Here is a 23,728-nt window from a genome sequence, read left to right on the forward strand (position 1 = left end):
GACCTGTATGCAGGTTCACGGCTACAGTTCCCAGTGAATCCACACCTGCTGCTAGATTTCTCACCCGTCGCCACAGGACTTGTGATGCATAGGTTTTGGATGACAGTTTAAGAAAGATGAAGAACAAGACTTGTGCATGAATTGGATTACAGTGAGGGAGAGTTGTGTATAATCAGGCTCATTCTCTCATCCTGAGTGTTATAGAGCTGATTTTCCAGGCAACTTTTCTTGGTGGACCCATTTAACTTTATTTACAAGACAGCAGCAGCAACTATACTTGTGCATCAAACTCCATAGCTAAAGAAGAACTCCTCCTAGAGAGTCCCTGCACTGCTAACCCTTTGGTTTACACATATCATGTGATCTTACAGCACAGGATTATTCTTAGAGCTACAGTCCTATGATTATCAAAACTATAATTACCACATTCCTTCCCCTTTAACTTTTCTGTACCTTTTGTTTTTACAAGGATATTTATCTCATGACATTACAATATTTACACAGGTCATGAAATTACAAGTTCAGTCGTTCAGGTGATTTCCTGATCCATGTGGAACGTTGTAGCTCCACGACTTCTGAATCTTTTGCAGGAACCACATTCTCTGGAACCGCATTAACATCAGGAACCTCATTAGGCACATGCAGTTCAGTGTCATCTACTCCGACAGAGACATTTGGCATGTCTATCCTTGGTTAAGCAAGTTCAACAGGAACCACTGGTTCTGCAAAGGTTACAGGTGGAACATCATTTTGTTGGGGTATCTCCCTTTTTCTTAAGTGTTCCACATGCTTGCAGGTGATCCAGCCCTCCACTTCCACATGGTATGACAATGATCTGGTCACAGAACTTACTTTACCAGGTAACCACTTCGGTCCTCCACCGAAATTCTTTACATATGCTGCTTCTCCAACAGTAAATTGTCACTCACGACTACGCAAATCATGAGTAGCTTTTTGGTGCCCTTGACTTTTCTCCACCTTCCCCTCCAAATTGAGAAGTATCAGGCTTAGTCTTGTTTGAAGATGGCGCATCATCAATAATTCTGCAGGTGTTGCACCTGTTGTAGTGTAGGGGGTTGTTCTGTAGTGAAATAAGAAACGAGCAAGTTTGATTTCCAACGAATCACCTGTTGACTTTTTCATTCCCGCCTTAAAAGTTTGTACTGTTCTTTCCACCAGTCAGTTAGATGATGGATGGTATGGTGCAGTCTTCACATGGTTGACACCATTGCTGTTGACAAATCATTGAAACTCAGTGCTTGTAAATGCAGTACCAATATCTGAGATGACTACCTCTGGCAATCTATGGATGGTGAAGCTCTGGCGTAGTTTTTCTATAGTAGCACCTGACGTTGGCGACTTTACTTCATAAACATCTAACCACTTGGAATGAGCTTCTATAATCAGTAGAAACATGGTTCCAAGGAAAGGACCAAGGTAATCTATGTACAATGTCACCCAGGATCTACCAGGCCACTCCCATGGGTGTAATGGGGCTTCCAGCGGCAACCTTTGCAGTTGTTGACATTGCACACAGTGTTTTACCACCTTTTCATTATTGCCGTCCATCCCCAGCCACCAAAGATAACTTTGCACTATCATTTTCATTCTTGAGATTTCTGGATGGGCACTGTGTAGCTCTACTGAGATTGGTTCCCTTCCTTGTGAAGGAACTACTTCTCATGCACCCCATAATAGAATACCATCTTGACTACTCACTTTGTGTCTTTGGTTGAAAAATGGCTTCAATTCATCAGACACTGGTTCCTGGGACCTGGTCTCTCACTCAAGACAGGACTGTATCACGATTCATCCAGTTTCTTATCTGCCTGGCACAGACTGGGGGTGAGGAATCTAGGAAATTCATCACTAAAATGAGTTCTTGGGGAATTGGGATGTAGTCATTGTTCTCTTGCAAAGGAATGCGACCTAGGGCATAAGCATTGACTATATAAATCCCTATTCTATGTACAAAGGCATATTCATATGCTGCTAAAATTAGGGTCCATCTTTGTATTTGTGCAGAAGCTATGGGAGGTATAACCTTTTCCTTGCTAAACAGACCCAAAAGTGGTTTGTGGTCTGATACTATCGTGAAATGTCACCCATGAACGTATTGGTGGAATTTTTTTACACCAAAATTAATTGACAGACCTTCCTTTTTGATCTGAAAATATTCTTTCTCAGTTTATGTAGGTGTCCTGGATACATAGCCTATCCATGCCATCGTCCATCTTGTGAGATAGTACTTATCCCACTCCATAGGGAGACGCAATGCAGGTTAGCACCAATTCCTTTGTCTGGTCATAATGCACGAACAAATTTGAAAAGTGTGAGAACTGTTTTACTTTCATGAAGACGTCCAAACCCAATGCTAGTTTTTTCTTAGCAGTGAATGTAGAGGGGCTAGAACTGTTGATAAATTTGGTAGAAATCGGCCATAATAATTTACCATCCCTAAAAATGATTTTAAGTTCAGAGATGTTCTTAGGTGCAGGTGCTTCTCTGATTGTTTTAACCTTCTCTTCAACTGGGTGTAACCCTTGGGCATCTACCCAGTGGTCCAAATAAATAACTTAATGTGCCTGAAAAGTGCATTTTTCCTTTTTTAGGCGCACTCCTACTTCTAAAAATCATTTCAGGACTTTCTCTAAGTTAGCTAAGAGTTCCTTTTCTATGAACCCAGTTATCAGTACATCGTTCAGGTAGACCACAACTTGAGGTAGTCCTTGTAGCAAGCTCTCCATCGTGCTCTGAAAAATGGCACAGGCCAAGGAAACACTGAAGGGCAGGTGTGTATATTGATATAAACCTTTGTGGATATTTATGGTCACAGATTCCCCAAAAGCATCATCCAGCTCCAGTTGCTGATATGCATGACTCATGTCAAGCTTTTTATACATTGTCCGTTCTGCTAGTTTGGCATAGAGGTCTTCAGTCTCTGTCCAGTTGGGCTGCTTTGTTGACCATTAGTTTATATTCCCCACAGATTCGGATGGTCTGATCTGGTTTAAGGACAGGGACTATGGGTGCTGCCCACTCTGAGAACTGAACCGCTTTTATGACACCCAGCACCTCTAGCTGGCTGAACTCAGCATCTATCTTCTATCTCAGGACGTATGGTATCGGTCTTGCTTTCAAAAAGTGAGGGGTTGCTTCTGGGTTCATGTAAATCTTGGCCTATAGACCGTGATTTTTCCCAGTTCGTCCTTAAAGACGGTGTCATATTTTTTTTAGCAGCTCTGGCAGTCCCCCTGCTCACAACTGGAAAATTTCAAACCAGTTTAATTTAATCTCTTTCAGCCAATCACGACCTAGAAGGCTTGGTCCTTCACCTTCTGCCACCATCACTGGTAGCTGTGCCAATTGGTGTCTATAATGAACAGTTACTCCGGTGATACCTTTTACGTGGATTTCTTCACCTGAGTACATTTTCAACCTGGCAGATGTTTCTTCCAAATTTAATTGTTGCTCACCTTTGTTTAAATATCTGAAAGTGTGTTCTCCTATTACGTTGGTAGAAACACCCATGTCTACTTCCATTTTTAAGGGTTTACCATTCACTTGCACTGTGACAATAATTGGTTCTGTCTTCCCAATTTTCATGTTGAATAATAAATAAATGTCAGAATTGGTTGTTTCTGGCTCTTCTACATTATATACTTCATTGGACTTCGATTGTTGTCTGGAAGCCTGTTTATATCTTGCTTTGCAATGATTCATTATGTGTCCACTTCTGTGACAAAAGTAACACTCTATTTTTTTAAATTGCCAATGGTTAGGAGTATGATTGTTTCCAGGTCGATAAAATTAGTTTTCGACTTTGTTGCTAAGCTGTTTCCTCTCAATTTTCGATTAGTTTATAGTCCCCAAAGATCTGGATGGTCTGATCTGGTTTAAGGACAGGGATTATGGGTGCTGCCCACTCTGAGAACTGAACCGCTTTTATGACATCCAGCCTCTCTAGCCGGTTCAACTCAGCGTCAGCCTTCTCTCTCAGGGCTTATGGTACCGGTCTTGCTTTCAAAAAGCGAGGGGTTGCTTCTGGGTCCACGTAAATCTTGGCCTTCACAGCAGAGTCCCGGCTTTTCACGCCGCTTTTGGCTGACTGTTGCCCAACTAGGAGAATGGCACCATTTGGCGCCCCTTGAATCGCTTGTGAATCCTTTACAATACTTTCCATCACAAGCGCTATTTCTAACATTTTCTTAAAATCCCCCTCTAAAATGGGAAGGCGATATTGTCACTGGACTAGTATTCCAGAGACCCAGAGTAAAGCTCTGGGGACCTGGGTTCAAATCCCAACACAGATTCAATAAAAATCTGGAATTAAAAGTCTGATGATGACTATGAAACCATTGTCAATTGTTGTAAAAATACGTCTGATTCACTAATGCCCTCTAGGGGAGGAAATCTGCTATCCTAACCTGGTCTGGCCTATATGTGACTCCAGACCCCAGCAATGTGGTTGACTCTTAAAAATGCCCTTGCACCAGGGCAATTAGGGACGGGCAATAAATGCAGGCTTAGCCAGCATGTCCACATCTCATGAACGAATAAAAAAGATTCACTTCAGCCAGCAACCTTTGCTGAATAGCATCCTCCTGCATGCCACATACCGAACGATCCCTGAGCATATCATTCAGAGTTTCACTGAAATCATAATATACTGTTAGTTGTTTTAATTTCACTACATGGGTAGCAATGGTATTCCCCCAAGCACTCTATTCTATGAATTGAACAGGAACCTCTGCATTGTGATTGAGGGCTTGGGTTGGAAATGTCCCTTAATGAGATTCACTAATTTACTGAAAGGCTTTGAATCTGGGCCACTGATCAAACTTCAAATTAAACTGCAGATCTTGCTCCCACAAATACTCAAGAGAATCACTCTCCTCTTTTCCTCCCCCTGTGATTTTATGGGCTTTTCTTGGTGGACAGATTTAACTTTATTCACAAGACAGCAGCAGCAACTACATTTGTGCATCAAACGCTATAAGAGAAGAACACCTCCTAGGGGATCCCCGTGCTGCTAATCAATTGGTTTACACAGATCATGTAATCTTACAGCACAGGATCATTCTTAAATCTACAGTCCCATGTTTATCAAATCTATAATTACTAAATTGAGCTATCTTGATCCAGTAGCAAGAGGAGTCTAAATGACTGGAGATAGATCTGGACACTGTGGGTGAGCAGGACCTTTTCTGTGTCTTGTTGAGCTCTACGCATTCTGCAACACAGTGCTGACCCGTTTTCAGGAACTTTGGACCTTAGATTGGTCTCATCCACCCAGTCTGCCAGAATCAGTCTTCACATGCCAGTGTAGCCAAATCGTCTTGTATTGGGTAGGATACTCGACTGCCACCCACCTGAAGCAGTTTACCAGGGTGTGGCCACTGTCACATGCGAACAAATATTTGGAGCTGCAGGTGAGAGCTGGGTGAAGGCGAGGAACAATACACAATGAACCACTCCATAGAATTCTCCATGGCAGTCACTATGTGGAGACAGGGTACTCCTCCTCATGTCAGAACCCTTTCTTGGGTGTTATGAGCCCTTGCCTCCTGCAAGGACAAAAGAGAGTGAGATAAGGAACATCTGGCCTCTCTGAGCAATGCCACATTGACATAAGAAGCTGCATATATTAGTGCTGGCGGGTTCTCAAAGTGAAACGGCTCTGAGCCTTGCTAAGGGGTCAGTAAGTGCCCTTGGAATATAATCCTTCCATGGTCAAGAGCAGCATACACCTTCAGACTGCTCAGCTAGTCTGTTAGAGGCTGGATACCCAGAGGACCTGGCATTGCACTCACCTTGTCAGAGTGAGGAAGGTCATTGAATCACTGGACTCAGTTCCTCCTGATCACACTTCTGCTGCTGACAATCTCAGCAACCTGCAGCCACACCAGGTTTGTTTGCGAGGGTGGCCTTCTCCTGCCACCCTCTGGATAGAGGACCTCCCCCCTCTCCTGCATTGTCTCCAGAATGACCTCCAGGTCAGCAGAAGCGAGGGCAGCCCAGCCCCAGGTATGAGTCATCTCCCTCTCTTCCTCAATCCCTGGTGCTTCCATTTTCTCCAGCAAAAGGCGGCCACACTAATGGCTGCTCTGGTGAATTTAAATGGGGCTCAGACTTATTTGGTTCCACTCAACCCGCCCTCCAGCCAATTAGCAACCCACCTTCAAGAAAATCCTGGGCTATGACTGCTGCCCCTGTGACCCCCATGCGGGGTCAGGACCTGGAAAAGGTCCCCACATTGTTTTTCCAACCCCAGAAGTAAAATCCTGTCCCAAGATTCTGTCCATTATCTGTCAATATCATAAATTATCATTACGTGTTCCTTTAATTTAACTAAATTTTCATAAATTACCTTGTCAAAGGCCCAATTCACATGAAGATGGAGGAACCATATAACAGAGCTTCCCAATCCTCCAACATTGGCTTGGAATCTCCAGGTCATGAGTGAACCAATTCTATTTTTTACACCAATCCAACAGTTACATGGTCACCTTTACTGAAGCTGTGGGTTATTCTAAAGCTTGAAGGAACAGAACAGATGGAAGTTGTCAGAATTTGCAAGTCTAGCAGACAGACCCCTTGGTCTGCAAGAACCGGGGAATGGGGTTTAGAACTATTGGAGAAGGGGCTAGAACCTGTCAGTGCTGGGGGCAGGGAGTGTTGGATTGTTGTAGTACTAGTAGATTTTAGGAGCACTTGGAGGAGGGCCTTGGCATTGGCATTGTGAAGAAAGGGAATCCCAGGGTCCCAGAACTGTCAAGAATTTGTCAATACTGATGATGAAGGACACAGGGTGTGATAGTGCTGAGGAAGTCAGCAAGGTTTGGAACACTGGTGAAGGTGTAGGGTGCACCATAAATTCAGAGGTTCTGAAGTAAGCATTTAGTGAAGCGGATTTATTCATACTTGGGGGTGGGGGTGAGGGTGAAGGGAATTCTAAAAGGCTTATCCCACGAGTTGCAAGCACTTGGAGGGTTTTCTTCAATCCCAGGCTTTTGAAAAAAGCTGAGGCCTCCACAGAAAACATTAAAACATGCAAAAAATAACTTTCTCATTAAGTTTCATCATGTTGTTGGGAATTTTAAAATGCTTTTATGTTTTAAACCTTATTGTGTGATGGAAGATTAAGTTGTTTTTAATAGGCATTTTATTGATTTGCTCTTCTGACTGGTTATACAATGTTGGTTGTTTTTGTTATGGTAGTTTCCTAACTGCTTTTCTTGCTTCAGATTTGCACATTCCCTACTTTCTAAGTTTTGACTGTTTAACTTTGCATGAATTAACAAAGTGAGAAAATGATATGTGATGGAAGCATGAGAAAATAAGTGTCACTACAGTATATACAAAGTAATTATATCTATATATAAAACGTACCAGAGCAGTGACGCAGGAAGGGGTTCAGATCAGTTCAGAGTAAAGCATAAGCTGCTTTATCAGTATACTATGAACTTCAAAATGTGCTAAATTCTTTAAATATTTTTCAGTTTGTTTATTATTAACAAAAATTCAAGAGAGTTATTAAGGATGGGAGTTTATTTTTGATACTGGTACAGGGAAGGTTAGTTCTTTGATGCGAGCTGAAGTACCATCATACCATTTGATTTTCATTTGATGGGTGTCAGGATTTCACTGTTCAAAGAGGCCTGGAAACCATACAATATTAATTTAAGAATGAAGTTTTCAAATTGCATTTGTTTTACATTAATGGAAATTATATGTGAATTCAACATCAAGTTGGAAGAAGCATGATTTAGTATAAATGATATCATTAAGTACTTCATAACCAGCCAAGTCAAAAACAAAGTAAAAGCTGATGGGTGAAAATTCAAACTGTTCCTACTTCCATTGAGAATCCAGCTGCCAGGAGCAGACTGGCGGAGAAATACAAAAGGCATATTAAATAATAAGCTCAAGCAATTGGGAAATTTAAGTGGTGGTCCAATTTAACAATGTGTGAATTTTATACTAGCAGAAATAAATTTCCTCCTTCCAAATCAAGTCACTTTCTCATTCAAAAAGATGCTTAATTTACTTATAGTCCCTCGAACTATTTTAGGAGGAGGAACACGCTCATTGACCGCTTCCCCCTCCCCCTCCCCCTCCCCAAAGAAAGGAGGAAAAAAAGTTTTGCTGAGGCATCAACCAAACCTGTTGACCGGACGTTCCGCGCGCACGCCAGAAAATGATTGATGTCAACGTTATCCAACAGACGCTGGGGCTCCTTCCGATCGGCCCGACGGTCGGCGCCGAGGGCACCAATCAAGGCGCAGAGCGCTCGCGCGGGGTGGGCGGGATTTCCAGGTGGAGAGGGGGAGGTTGGGTTGAGCGTTCGCGGGGAGGTTGATAATCGTTTTTCACCGTCAATCAAAAAAAAGGGAGCAAAGGAGGCCAGGAGAGAGAGGGGGAAAAAATCAGATCTCCTCAGGGGAGGATGTGAGAATTAATAATAAATTAACGCAGAAGGACAACTACATTTTATTTGAAGGGAAACTTGATTTTTTTTTTCTCGAATTGTTTCGACTGATGAGCGGCAGTTAGCGAGCAGCGCGAGGCACAATTGTTTGAATTTTTGAATCGTGGTTGCCGTTTCCACCACCCCCCCTCCTCCTCCCTCCGGGTCCTTTTCCAGCCGCCGCCGGCCTCCTAAATTTCCTCCTTCCTCCCCCTTCTTTTCCTACCCCTACCTCCCCTCTCTCTCTCTCTCTCACCTCCTTTGCCGGCTCGAACCATGTCGATCTTGCCCTTCACGCCGCCCATCGTCAAGCGTTTGCTGGGCTGGAAGAAAGGCGGCGAGTCGCAGTCTCCCTCCCCCCAGTCCCCGACCCAGCAGCAGCAACAACAACAACAGCAGCAGCAAAACAACGGGCAGGACGACAAATGGTGCGAGAAAGCCGTCAAGAGCTTGGTGAAGAAGCTCAAGAAAACGGGGCAGCTGGACGAACTGGAGAAGGCCATCACTACCCAGAGCTGCAACACCAAGTGTGTGACCATCCCTAGGTAAGGAGCGCCCAAGCCTCGCTCAAACTCTCTCTCTCTCTCTCCACGCCCCCCCCCCCCCCAGGCTTCAGTTGTTGCATTTTGCTGACACCCTCTCTCCAGTCAAGTTGTTGTTATTTTTTCTCTTCCCGTTCTAAAATTCAATTTTATCACTTGGCCGACGAGAGCACGTGTAGGTCCCGAGGCCAACACTCCTTTTGGTTAATCGAAGGGAAGTTTTGCCTGATTTGATGGGCGCTAGTATTTAAAAGCGCCCCCAAGGCCGAGTCTAGTTCCTGCCAATTATAAACAATGATACTTTTTAACATATTGGTAACCTAAGAGGCTGTTAGCTTCTTTGGAAAGTGGATCATCATATCTAACGCATAGATAAAGAATGTTTACAAATTCACTAATGTTTTTTTTCAATAAGATATTGTAAATGTGCTAATAAAGAGGGACGGTTATGTCTTTATCACAACATAAACCTGAACCAATATGTAATTTTGTTTTATTCTGTCTTTTGTACCTTATGTAATTCAAAAGGGGCAGAGATACATTTGTAATCATTCCTGTCTGGAGTGTTGCATACTTATGCTCAGATAAGGACTCTCAAACCCCAGGCTCACTCCTCACATTTAAAAATTACATTTAACTTTTAAAATTAAAGATTTGACTAGTGTGGGATTGTTTTACGATGTGGCGGAGTTGGCAAGGGTCCATTTCTTGTACATCTCCGTGTTGCCTTGAGAACGTAGTGATGGTCATTATGGTGATGGTCTCACGATGGTGTTCGGCAATTCCAGGATCATGGTTCAGTATGTTGAAGGAGCAGAAGCATAAGCCTATTAGGATGGACGTTACTTGGAGATTGCTGTTCCCATGCTGTAGTTTTTACCCTTTTTGGTTGTAGCAGTCACAGGAATATGGACAGGAGTGCACAGAATGAGAGCAAATGTCATTGGGATGATTTGATCTGTTTTTTTTTGTTTTACAGTAGATGCTTCTTGAAGAAACAAATATTTAAGTTTGCACTGGGATTATATTTCTAGAATTAAGTTTATTTTTATTCCTGCAACTTTTTCAAAGTATGAAAAATGCCTATAGGGCATTTTCCTATGTTAAAAGATGCAAGGGAAAAAAAAGCAAGTTATTTTTATGTTGGTATTTTTTCTCCTGGGGAAAATAAGCATGTTTAATCCTCTGAACCATAATGGGAGAACTGGTGTCTTTATCTCATGGTGCTGTCTCTTTTTCTCCAGCACCCAAGTAAGGGACACAAAAGGCATAGCGCATATATTGAAATACAAATGAAGCCCCTCACTTTAACTTAATTCTGAGTCATCTTGGCCTAGTGGTATAGCTAGTAAATATATTGAGGGAAAGACAGTGAAATTTCAGTTAATAAACATTTACTTTATTTTGCCATTATTTGTTGTCATTAATCAACTCATTCAACCCCCATGCTTGGGGAATTTGTCAGTTTTTTGAACATTATGTTATAGCTTTTTCCTTACTTGTCAAACTGTTGCAATTCATGAATTGATTCTAAAATTGTTTGGTCTCTGAACAAAATGAATACTGTTTTACAGAAAAATGAAAAAATGCTGAATATAAATGTAATTTTTATATTGTTAACTCTCCCCACCAGGCTTGGGTAAGAATTACGTGCCAACATGGTTTAATGTGCAGCTAGAAGTGTGTAGTCTGGTTTGCTGTTGATGTCGAGGCTTCTCATTGTTTTGATCTGTAAATGCTACAGCATTTTGATCTGCTTGGAAAGTGGCAGGAATTTATACTATATTTTAGGCCCTATTACGATGGAGGCTTAGTATTTGGTTTTAAGTTGTTTGCTAATTCTATCGACAGGTGGTTCACTGGCAATTCTGAATCATATCTCTAGTGTAGATTTCATTTTATTTCTATATATTCTGAATATTTTTCTTTTTCTAGAATCATAGAATGATTCATCACAGGAGGAGGCCATTTGGCTCATCACATCTGTGCAGGATCTTTGAAAGCTGTCCAATTAGTCCCTCTCCCCTGCTCTTTCCCTTTAACCCAACATATTTCTCATTTCAAGCATTTATTCAATTTCCTTTTGAAAGTTATTAAATCTGCTTCCACTATCCTTTTATTTTTTCATGAGATGTTGGTGTCACTGGCAAGGCCAGCATTTGTTGCCATCCCTAATTGCCCTTGAACTGAGTGGTTTGCTAGGCCATTTTAGAGGCAGTTAAGTCAACCACATTGCTGTGGGTCTGGAGTCACATGTAGGTCAGACCAGCGAAGCATGGCAGATTTCCTTCCCTAAAGGGCATTAGTGAATCAGATGGGTTTTACAACAATCATAGTCTCAGTAATGGTGACCATGAAATTAGCTTCCCATTCCAGATGTTTTAATTCAATTTAAATTCCACTAGCTCCTGTGGTGGGGTTTAAACTCGAGTCCTCAGAATATTAGTCTGGGCCTCTGGATTACTAGTTCATTACCACTGTGCCACTGTCTCCCTGTATCCGTTCAGGCAGTGCATTTCAGATCACCATAACTCACTAACCTTTTTTTTTCTTCCTGTTGTCTTTTGTTCTTTTGTCAGTTACCTTAAATCTGTTTTCTGATTACTGATCCTTCTGTCCCCGGAAACAGTTTCTCCTGATTTTTTCCTATCAAAACCCTTCAATGTTTTGAACAGCTCTATCAAATCTTCCTACAACCTCTTGTCTAAGGCAGACAACCCCACTTTCTCTGTTCTCTGCACATAATTGAAACATTTCATTCTGGTACCATTTTAATAAATCTCCTCTACGTCCTCTCTACTCTGCTGATTGTTGACACCAGTGTCATTCCAAATTGGCCAAAGATTGAGTTATTAAATATACCCCCATTTTAAAAGGAGCACAAATAATAGAATGCAAAATATAAATTAAAGTAAAAATTTATTAAATAATATCGTTCAATATGTCTACAGTGTGCTCCAGTCCCTCTGATTCCCACTGGTCATGGAAAGCCTCAAGTGTACTATTATACACTGTATACTCTCTAGGGACAATTGAGTGTGGGTAGAATTGCAGAAGGGATGGGTTGCACCCTTTCCTGGGTCTTAACATCCTTCTTGAAGAGTGATGCCCAGAATATGCCACAATGTTTCAACTGGGATCTAGCCAGTGTTTTGTAGTCTCAGCATAACTTCCTTGCTTTTGCAACCTATGCCTCTATTAATAAAGCCAAGGATCCTGTATGCCTTTTTAACAGCCTTCTCAACTTATCCTGCCACCTTCAAAGACTTGAGTACATACAGCCCCAGGTCTCTGTTCCTGCTCCCCTTTAAAATCATGCCATTTACTTTATATTGCCTCCTCTCATTGTTCTTGCCAAAATTAATCTCTTCACACTTGTGTCAAATTTAATCTGCCATTTGTCTGTCCATTTTACCTCCTGAAGTCTGTTGTTACTCTCTGCACTACTTACTACATTTGAGTTTTGTGTCATCTGCAACTTTGAAATGATGCCTTCCTATATACTCGACAAGATCATTAGTGTATATCAAAAAAACAGTGGTTCTCATACTGACCCCTGAGGAAGACGCCTGTAAATTTACTGTGGTCTGTAAACCACCCATTCACTCTTATTCTCAACACAAAAGCAATACCCTATGGGTGCTGGAAACCTGAAATAAAAACTGAGTTGGAAATATTATGGTCAGGAAGCACCATATTGAATGTTATATCACCGATAGAGAAACAGTTTGTGTTTCAGGTCAGTGATCAGTTCTGATGCAAGATTGTCAGCTGGAAATGTTAACTCTGCTTCTCTCCCCATTGATGCTGTTTGACCTGCTGAGTATTGCCAACATTTTCTACTTTTATTTCAATTCAGTACTACACTCTCTCTGCCTTTTGTTTTTTAGCCAATTTTTTTAACTATGCAGCCACCACACCCCTTACTTCCATGGGCTCTCATTTTGTTACCATATTCATTGGTACTTTATCATATCCCTTTCTCTAATTCATATGAATCTCTATATCTGTAGTTACCCAAGGAGCTCTGGCTTTGGATGTCCTCATCCCTATCTTGAAAATTGTATATATGACCATAACATACAAAATAGGGCAGGAGTAGACCACACGACTTATCGAGCCTGCTGCTGTGCCATTCAATATGATCGTGGCTGATCTTAAGCTTCAACTTTATTTTCCCAACCATTCCAAATATCTCTTAATTCCCTGAGACACCAAAAATCTATCCCAGCCTTAAATGTAATCAATAATGGAGCATCCACACCTCTGTGATAGAGAGTGCCAAAGATTCACAACCCTTGAGTGAAGAAATTACTCCTCGTTTCAGTCCTAAATGATTGCCCCATTATCCTGCTATTGAGCCCCTGTCTTTTAGATTCCCTGACCAATGAAAACAATCTCTCAGCATCCATCCTATGCCACCCCTTCAGAATTTTGTAGGTTTTATTGAAATTTGCTCTCATTCTTCTAAACCCCAGAGAATGTAAGTCCATTGTACTCAGCCTCTCATCATAGGACAAGCTCCTTGTCCCATGGACCAATTTAGTGAACCTCCACTGTAGTGCCTCCAATGCAAGTATATCCTTTCTTAAATGTGGAGACCAAAACTGCACTCAGTACTCTAGATGTGGTCTCACTAAAATCCTGTACAACTGTAGCAGGACTTCTTTATTTTTGTACTTTAATCCCCTTGCAATAAAGGCCAACATGCAATTTGCCTTCCTAATTGCTTGCTGCACCTGCATGCTAACTTTCTGCATCCCTTGTACAGACTGGGACGATGCAGATAAGATTAGCATGGCCCTTCTGCAAGGATAACATGCAAATTCGTGAAGCGTTCCTTACTTTCACCCGGTGGGGGTCGGGAAGGAGGAGGACCTCCTCGTGAACCTGCTCCTGGGCCCGGCCAAGTTGGCCATTAACAGGTCCAGGCAGCGGGCGATTGACGGGGGAGTCCTGCCCGATTGTTTGTCCCTCTTCCGCGGCTACGTTCGCGGCTGGGTGTCCTTGGAGAGGGAGCACGCGGTGTCTGCCGGCACTCTCGAGGCCTTCCATGCTCGGTGGGCACCGTGGGGACTGGGGTGTTTTATTGACCCCTTTAATCACATTTTGATTTAAAGTTTGTAAGTTTCCTTCAAACTTTGTTCTTGGTTTTACAGCTGATTTGAATTAGAGGCTGTGCCTGATTTATCCCTATTTTGTTAATTTAGTTTAATTGTTTGACTCAAGAAAGAGTTACACCCAAGTCTCTCTGAACATCAACTTAAAAGTTCCTTGCCTTTTTAAAAGAAAATTATTCTGCTTTTTTATTCTTATGACCAAACTGAATGACTTCACATATATTATACTCCCACCTGCCATCTTGTTGCTCACTCACCTAATGTTTCAACTCCAGTATCCTAGATCTCTCTTAAGACTCTGTGTCCTCCCCATAGCTTACCTTCCTACCTAGTGTGGTATCATCAGCAAACTTAGGTGAAGAGACAGAGTAACGTATCTAAGTCGTGAAAGCCTTCCAGTGCTGTTGTAATGTTTTATTTGCCAGTCTTTGATTCCTGAAGGTGGCAGCTTGTTTGTTTTGTTGTTGAGTGTAGACCACTATATGCTAAATCAAGCTACTGATATCTCTTGAAGAATTTGCTTTTTTTTTAACCCTTCTGGATATATTTTGTAATACAAAAACACCCAATTCACTTTTGAACCACACTTAAGAGTTTCTGGAATAGTGAAAATACCAAAGTCCTGGAAAGCTACGTTTTAACTGGAAAATTATATACATGGGTAAATTATCTAAAATAGTGGAGGCTGATTGCTTAAAAGTGCTGTGCTTGTTGGTTGATGCATGTGATTAGGTTACGTAGCCTCTTATTATGTAAACCTCCTCATAACTGACATGCATTAGTCATAGGCTAGAGTGTATTGGCTGCATTTAATTGTGGGGTGGGGGAGGGGGTGGCTCCAGTTTCCTCTGGAATGACACCACGGTGCAGGCTCTTGTGCTCTTTTGTATATTGCTGTGTGACCGTATGTTGATTCTTAGATTCCTGCAGGAACTTAGAGCATTCTTTGCTGCTGCTAATGTTGGGTGGGTAGTGATCTGACATGTGTTGGCTTGCGGGATGTTGCGGACTGGAGTTGAAACATTAGTTGGCAGGCCTTGGTCCACGGTAGTTGACATCTTTTTAGGTTTACAATCTATTGAAGGTTCAAAATTCTGTGTCAGATTCAAATGATCTTTGATTAAGCAGTTACATTTTGTAATAACATTTTTGTAATGTAAGCAATTCTTGCAAGGCCAGCATTTCTTGCCCATTTAATTTCCCATGAAGGTATTGGTGAGCCATTGAAGTGAACTGCTGTAGTCAGTATGGTGTAGATAACCCCACAGTGCTGTTAGTTTGGGAGTTCCAGGGTTTTGATACAGAAAGAACAGTGATTTATTTCCAAAGGGGTATGGTGTGAGATTTTGAGGGACCTTGTCCTTCTAGATAATGGAAATCTAAGATTTGGAAGATTGGTGTTGAAGAATCCCTGACATGTTGCTGCAATAGATCTGTAGATGGTACACAGCAGCTACTGAGCACCGCTGATGGAGTGTGTGAATGTTTAAGGTGGTGGCTGGGGTGCCGTCTGCTTTGTCCTGGATGGTTTTGAGTTTCTTGAGTGTTGTTGCAGTTGTACCCCTCCAAGCAGATGGGAAAGCAATCCAGCACACACTTGACTTCTGCCTTTTAGGTGATGGAAAGGCTTTGGGGAGGAAAAGGAAGATGGGCTATTTGCCACAAAATACTCAGCCTGATGTATTGTAGTAGCCATGATATTTATGTCCAGTTAAGTTTTTTAGTAAATTCTATACCCCAGGGAATTGATGCTGAGGTATTTGATGATAATGCCATTGAATGTCATGGGGAGGTGGTTAGACTGTCTCTTGTTGGAGCTGGCCATTGCCTGGCACTTCAATGGCAGGTAATATGCTACACGTCAGTCCAAGCGTGGATGTTGTCCAGGTCTTCATGCAGACAGGGTCTGCTTTAGTTTTTGAATAATTGCAAATGGAGCTGAACACTCTTATGATACAGTAGCCCATTTAAGCAGGATGTGAATTCAGTAATTCAGGTGGACTAACTCTAACTTATGACTATTACAGCCTACTCTTATTTTTTGATATTTTTGTAGTTTTATGCTGCTGCAAGGATAAAGGTGACACAAATGTCAAGGAGGCTGGAAATACTGTGGTCTTGAGTTCAGATGATGGGTGTATCAGCAGTTAAATTGTCGTCTCGATTCCAATGAGGGATCAAAGCCTTGAAATTGTGTATATTAATTATAATTTATGCTACTGTACTCTGCCATTGTACAATTTTGATGCAATCACTATCGCTCAACTATCTATCAACAATTGATTATGGGGAAACTGCTGTGGGGGGAATTTGCCTATTATGTTACCAACTATATTTAATTATATTTGATTACAAATGAATAGTTATATTATCAAATTAGATATGAGAAAATAAATTCTATTCTTTAGAGCTGAGTTTCATGCCTGGCACGTGCATGTGTGTGTTTCTTGTTGTAACTTAGAAATTAAGTAAAGGATTTTTATTTTGCACATTCACTTTGCATGCTTCTACTGTGTTTTTCATTTGTCAGTGTTTTCATAGATAATCCACAGGTCAGATGGTTCACTGCAAGGGCGGGTGGATTACACTATGTGATGTATTATTCTTTTAGTAATGTAAAGCTCTGTCCCTTTAAGGATACTAAATCTAATTGCTCTTTAGGAGAAAGAGAGAACACTGAAGACTTGAGTTCATTCTTGATTTGTTCTTGGCTGTTAGGAAATTGTCTAGGATAAGGGGTGGAGATTTGTGTAATTTGCGAAGTGTCTGAGCATATGCAGATGGCCAGGTGGATTTTCAATTTAATTAAGATCTTGTCAGCTGCTTGGACTTGTAATCTCGGAAAATCTGTCAATTACTAGTCTACTATTGCAGAAAAATGACAATTGAAGCAGAATGGATGTATGGATGTTATTTGCTATTTGGATGTAATAACTTTTGCAATTTGTTACAGTTTATAACAAATGCATTTGCTTATACAACCTTGATGCTGTGATTTCTTTTACGGCTAGCTTTCAAGCATATATATTGTTTGTGGCTCTAAAGACTTGCCTGCCTTAGCTCATCTGCTAAAGCCTTCATTCATGTCTTTGTTGCCTCTGGACTCGACTATTCCAATGTTCACCTGACTGTTGTCTCACATTCTACCCTCCATAAACATGATGTCGTCCAAAACACGTGCCAATCCAGAGGACTGTTTTGTCCTGGATGCTGTCAATCCTTGAGTGTTGTTGGAGCTGCACTCATCTAGGCAAGTGGAAAGTATTCCATCACAATCCTGACTTATGCCTTGTAGATGGTGGACAGGCTTTGGGGAGTCAGGAGGTGAGTTACTTGCCATAGGATTCCTAGCCTCTGACCTGCTCTTGTAGCCATAGCATTTAAAGGGCAAGTCCAGTTCACTTTCTGGTCAATGGTAACCTCCAGCAATATCTGTAGAGATTCTCTTCACATTGAATACATATTTTCTTCCCTAAAGATCACTCCAGTTTCTTAAATCCAGAAAACTTAAGTGAAGGGTGGCAAAGCCAAGGTTTTAGGGATTCTTAACTGTGCATAAGGAGTGTTGCTGGAAATTAACCAGATACCTCGAACAGCATACTAAGCACTGTTAAGCTTTTTGATCTTTACTCAACAAAGAGTGTAGTACTCATAATGTTGTATTCTAGTGCCAGCTTTGGTGTCTCAAAGTTGAGATCTTGAGACTTGTATATTTAAGCATGAACCCTTTATTGTTAGCCTTTAACTATTTACAGATCCCAGGTTACTGTCATGTATGGTGCTGTTACCTCCATGTAGACTGGTTCCAGAATGTTCTTTCTAGACTGTGTTCTCAGCCTATTACCATGTGACTCTATGCATACCATGGGCAGTCCTATTCTCCAGGCCCACATTGACCCTTGCTCTGTTGAGCACCTTTACATTGCGGTAGCATGCAGGCACATAAAACATCCCCTTTTTCTTCACCAAAGAATAACTTCCTCTCTTTCAATGGAGTTTTACAATAACACCTTTACTTGCTATCCCTGATTCCCCCATCTCTAGCCTCTGACTTTATGAATTCAGACAGCCTTGAGGCTTGATAGCTCTGCCATTTTTTGGCCTGTCAAGTTTGGAGGACTGGTAGTAGCACTGTTTCTGGTATTTGGCTATCTCCATTTGATTCGCTTTTTGTGCTCCTTCGAGTGTTTCTCTTTATTAACAACTCAGCTGCTTTTTTCAGATGCCACAGAAGGAGCGGAACAAACCCGCAGGGTATGTGCACTCTGTTTGTTCCTAGAGTGGACTTGAATTTTCTTTTTCGTGGTGTGCGCCATGTTCCTGCCGAACATGGACGTTTCACGGATGGAAACTTCATATCTACTTGTTTCACAATCTCAGCCAAACAATTGTTTGCTGTTTTATTTTCAAATCGTTTGGCAAGGTTATGAATCCTTTCATTCAGCTCAGCTTTTTCTTCTTCTAGTGCCTTGTGCTTCAGTGTCAGTTTTACGTTTTCTGATCTCACTTCAGTCTTTTCGTTTTCTGTCTGCTGTTTACTGTTGTCCAGGTCTATCTCTGGTGAAATCTTAACTTATTTCAGTTCTGTAATTGTGCATCTCGTGGCTTCATTATTTGCTCGCAATTTGGAAAGTTTGACAACTTTTCCCTTTAATGCCTCTTTTCCATTCAACTGCTTCTTCAGCTCTTCAGTCTGTTTCTTGTAGCTTCCCGCTTTCTCCTGGAATATAGAACATTGTTGAGTCTTCTCTGCCAACTAGTTCTTCAGTTTGTTCAAAGGGTTCCCTTTCTCTTAAACTCTGCAGGCATTTTTCTTACTGTGCTCTGCAGGTTTCTCTTTTTAACTCCGTCAGCAGTTTTTTCAGGTTATGTGTTGTTTTAAACCATTTTTTACTTGCAGCTCTCTTTCAATTTCCTTTTGGATGCTGGGACCTTGGGACTGCCACCTATTCTTAAATGTAAGTATAACTACTTTTGTTGTATTTTTGCTCACTATTTCATGAACTGTCATTCAGGTTCTTGAAATTTTCTGTAATGGACTTCCACTCACCCTGGTGGATTGCTCACTTCCAGGAGGGTAGTGAAGCTTCTTCAGGTTTTCTCCTTAGGTGCGCATCTCTCTATTTAGCCATCAGTTGCTTTTTTTCATACCTTGGGATGCTGTTTTGGGTTCATGCATTTAGCTGCCACTTTTCATATCATGGTGGATCACCACGCCGGATTATGGTACTCTGTGATATCTTGTGGAAGCGACCACTGCCAACTCTGTTGTACTATGGTGCATGGTGGTGTCTCAACGATGAGATCTTGAGATGTATATTTAAACATGAATCTTTTATTGTTAGCCTTTAACTATTTACAGTTTCCTGTCATACGTGGTGCTGTTACCTCCATGCAGGCTGGTTCCAGAATGTTCTTTCTTGACCATTCTATTACCATGTGATTCAACACATCGCACCATGGGCTGTGCTATTCTCCAGGCCCACATTAACCCTTGCTCTCCTGAGCATCTTTACATTACAGTAGCATGCAGCACATACAACATCAGACAACACATTTGGGTGTTGGTAATCTGGAACTGAATTGCAGGTAGCAAGTTCTAGCCACCTCACTAATGAATCCACCTGTGCAGGTTTCATTTGTGCACCAGACTTGTTGGCCAATTATCAGCCAACCCCTGGTATGCCATATAACACAAAACAAAAACAGAATTACCTGGAAAAACTCAGCAGGTCTGGCAGCATCAGCGGAGAAGAAAAGAGTTGACGTTTCGAGTCCTCATGACCCTTCGACAGAACTGAAGTTCTGTCGAAGGGTCATGAGGACTCGAAACGTCAACTCTTCTCCGCTGATGCTGCCAGACCTGCTGAGTTTTTCCAGATAATTCTGTTTTTGTTTTGGATTTCCAGCATCCGCAGTTTTTTTGTTTTTATTTATGCTATATAACTGCCTGGTTTAGCTATTATTGATGGTTCAGTTAATTCCAAACTTTCACCACCAGGCTGACCTTTTTGAAATCACTGGAACTCTCATGATAGTCTAGTTCATTGACAATCAGCGATGACATTCCAGGCCTTGTTTTGAGCCATTGAACTTCTCCTCCAGTGTTCAGAGGAGATCTGTGTTGGACAGAAAAGTGCTTGAACCCACAACTTTTTGTCTTGGGTGAGAGTATAACTGACTGAGCCATGGCTGAGACCCTTATTACATTACTAGTGTACACATTGCCTTTGCTGTAATAAGCAGGGTATTAAATTATTTCTTTGTTACAATTGAAAAAACTTTAAACATTGAACAGATGCAGTGGTTACTAACTTTCTGGCTTTAGAAGCTTAAGAACCTTTGTTATGCAACACTCATATAATTGTTTTTTCTGGGACGACCTCTGTTCATTAGTTGGCTATCTTATTCAGGTGGCAGAATCATAGAATTAAAAAAAAAGGGAAAAAAAAGACCTACTTCTGTGCATCCATCGTTCTGTTGCTTTGATTTAGCAATGAATGCTAAAGAATGACAGACTGGTTAAGTGAGCGGGCAAAGATCTGACAAATGGTGTATAATGTGGGCAAATGTGAAATTGTTCAGTTTGGCAGAAAGAATAAAAGAAGCTTATTATATAAATGGTGAGAGATTGAGGAGCTCTGAGATTCAGAGGGATCTGGGTATCCTGGTGTGTGAATCTCAAAAGGCTAGTTGCATGTACAGCAAGTAATTAGGAAAGCTAATAGAATGTTATCATTTATTGTGAAGTGAATTGATTACAAAAGTAAGGAGGTTATGCTTCAGTTGTACAGGACACTGGTGAGACCACATCTGGAGTATTGTAAAAAAAGATGAAAATGGGCTATAAGCAGTTCGGAGAAGACTAATACCAGCGATGGCTGGGTTGCCTTATGAGGAAAGGTTGGACAGGTTAGGCTTGGATCCACTGGAGTTTAGAAAAGCAAGAGATGACTTGATTGAAACACTTTAGGATCCTGAGGGGTCTTGACAGGGTGGATGTGGAGGGGTTGTTTCCTCTTGTGGGAGAATCTAGAACCGTTTAAAAATAAGGCGTTGCTCATTTTACGACAGATGAGAAATTTTTTCTGAGGGTTGAGTGTCTTTGGAACTCTTTTCCTCAAAGGGCTGTGGAAGCAGAGTCTCTGAATATTTTTAAGACAGAGCTGGATAAAGTCTTGATTAACAAGGGGGTGAAAGGTTATTGGGTAGGCAGGAATATGGGGCTGAGGTTACTTTCAGATCAACCATGATCTTTTTGAATGGCAGAGCAGGCCCGAGGGAATGAGTGGCCTCCTAATTCGTATGTAGTTGGTAAAAAAAAATGTATGCATCTGAGCTAAACAAGGACCACTATTTTTCTTTCATGTATTCATGGGATATTTCACTGGCAAGGCCAGCATTTATTGCCTATTCCTAATTGCACTTGAGAATATGGTGGTGATAGACAGTGTAGAATCACTGCAGCCCTTATTGTGTAATTACACCTGCAGCACTGTTGGGCAGTGTGTTCCTGAATTTTGACTCAGTGACAATAAAGGAACCACTATGTACTTCCAAGTCAGGACAGTGTGTCGTTTGGGGGAGAACTTGCCAGTAATGTTGTATATGCGTGCCTGCTGCTCCTTGTTCTAGGTAGTAGTGGTCATAAGTTTGGAATGTGCTGTTGAAGAATCCTGGGCAGGTTGCTGCAGTGCATCTTGTGGCTGCAGTGCATCTTGTGGCTGCAGTGCATCTTGTGGCTGCAGTGCATCTTGTGGCTGCAGTGCATCTTGTGGCTGCAGTGCATCTTGTGGCTGCAGTGCATCTTGTGGCTGCAGTGCATCTTGTGGCTGCAGTGCATCTTGTGGCTGCAGTGCATCTTGTGGCTGCAGTGCATCTTGTGGCTGCAGTGCATCTTGTGGCTGCAGTGCATCTTGTGGCTGCAGTGCATCTTGTGGCTGCAGTGCATCTTGTGGCTGCAGTGCATCTTGTGGCTGCAGTGCATCTTGTGGCTGCAGTGCATCTTGTGGCTGCAGTGCATCTTGTGGCTGCAGTGCATCTTGTGGCTGCAGTGCATCTTGTGGCTGCAGTGCATCTTGTGGCTGCAGTGCATCTTGTGGCTGCAGTGCATCTTGTGGCTGCAGTGCATCTTGTGGCTGCAGTGCATCTTGTGGCTGCAGTGCATCTTGTGGCTGCAGTGCATCTTGTGGCTGCTCTTGTGGCTGCAGTGCATCTTGTGGCTGCAGTGCATCTTGTGGCTGCAGTGCATCTTGTGGCTGCAGTGCATCTTGTGGCTGCAGTGCATCTTGTGGCTGCAGTGTGCAGTGAAAGGAAGTGAATTTGAGGCAATGGATGGTGTGGTAATAAAGCAGGCTGCTTTGTCCTGGATGATGTCAAGCTTCTTGAGTGTTGTTGGCGCTGCACTCATGCAGGCAAGTGAATCACTGAATCATGGAATTTTTACAGAGCATTAGGCCATTCGACCCATCGTGCCTGCACTGGTTCTCCAAATGAGCATTTCACTTAGTGCCATTCTCTCGCCTTCTTCCCATAATCCTCCACATTGTTCTTTTTCAAATAACAGTTGTGTTCCTTTTTGAATTCCTTGCCTGAACCTGCCTCCACCACATACTTGGGCAGTGCATTTCAGACCTTAACCACTTGCTTTTGCTTCTTTTGCAACATATTTAAATATATGCTCACTCATTCTTGATCCTTTCATGAGGGGGAAGAGTTTCTCCCTACCTACTCTGTTCATTATTTGGAATATCTCTATCATCTCCTCGGCTTTCTCTTCTCCAAGGAAAGCAGTCCTAACTTCTCCCATCTATCTTCATACCTGAAATTCCTCATCCCTGGAACCATTTTCATGAATCTTTTCTGCACACTCTCAAATGCTTTCACATCCTTCCTAAAGTGTGGTGTCCAGAACTGGGCACATTGCTCCAGCTGAAGCCAAATTTGTCTTATACAAGTTCAATGTAATCTCCTTGCTCTTGTACCCTATGCCCTTATTAATAAAGCCTAGGATACCGTATGCATTTTTAACCACTATCAACTTGTCCTGCCACTTTTATTTACTTATGTACAAATATACTGCATCCCCTTTGAAGTTGTATCCTTTATTTTATATTGCCCCTCTGCTTTCGTCCTACTAAAATGAACCATTTCACATTTCTATGCATTGAACTTCATCTGCCTCCTTCTACCAACCTATCTTTGCCCTTTAGAAGTTCTGCAGTATGCTCATCAGAGTTCATGATGCTTCCAAGTTTTGTATCACTGGCAAATTTTGATATTGTGCCCTGTACAGCAAGGTCTCGGTCATTAAAACAAGAGCCCAATGCTGACCCCTGGGGGCCTCCACAAACCTTCCTCCAGCTTGATAAGTTTCTTGCACACCCTTTTGTTTGTGTGGAAGTCATTGGCAAGGCGGGTGTAGTATTTCTCAATAATCACTTGGGCGGCTTTCTTGACCATCTTAGTCCTGACACAGCATAAGTAATTAAAAGTGGCAGGACAAGTTGATAGTGGTTAAAAATGCATACGGTATCCTAGGCTTTATTAATAAGGTATTATTTTTCCCTCTATCATCTTCCTGGCCATTTAAAAAA

At 41.9% G+C, this 23,728-nt stretch overlaps 1 protein-coding gene, 1 long non-coding RNA gene and 1 other non-coding gene across 4 annotated transcripts in view; 2 read left to right on the forward strand and 1 right to left on the reverse strand.

The window, feature by feature from the left end:
- Positions 1-4,860: 4,860 nt before the first annotated feature.
- On the reverse strand, positions 4,861-8,790 carry LOC121277571. The gene is made up of 3 exons (XR_005942936.1): positions 8,727-8,790; positions 6,371-6,538; positions 4,861-5,567 (listed from the first exon to the last, which is right to left on the reverse strand). It is a non-coding gene; the product is annotated as an uncharacterized LOC121277571 (long non-coding RNA).
- Positions 8,339-23,728, forward strand: part of smad2 (SMAD family member 2) — a 141,434-nt gene continuing 126,044 nt past the window's right edge. For both annotated transcript variants that reach the window (XM_041187112.1, XM_041187113.1), the window contains exon 1: positions 8,339-9,015. In XM_041187112.1, the coding sequence (XP_041043046.1) occupies positions 8,747-9,015 (269 nt within the window). In that variant the 5' untranslated portion in view covers positions 8,339-8,746. The remainder of the gene's footprint in view (positions 9,016-23,728) is intronic.
- On the forward strand, positions 13,755-13,861 carry LOC121285812. Its single transcript, XR_005944790.1, has one exon. It is a non-coding gene; the product is annotated as a U6 spliceosomal RNA (small nuclear RNA).

Source organism: Carcharodon carcharias, chromosome 1 (assembly GCF_017639515.1).
Source record: "Carcharodon carcharias isolate sCarCar2 chromosome 1, sCarCar2.pri, whole genome shotgun sequence".
Lineage (NCBI taxonomy): Eukaryota > Metazoa > Chordata > Chondrichthyes > Lamniformes > Lamnidae > Carcharodon > Carcharodon carcharias.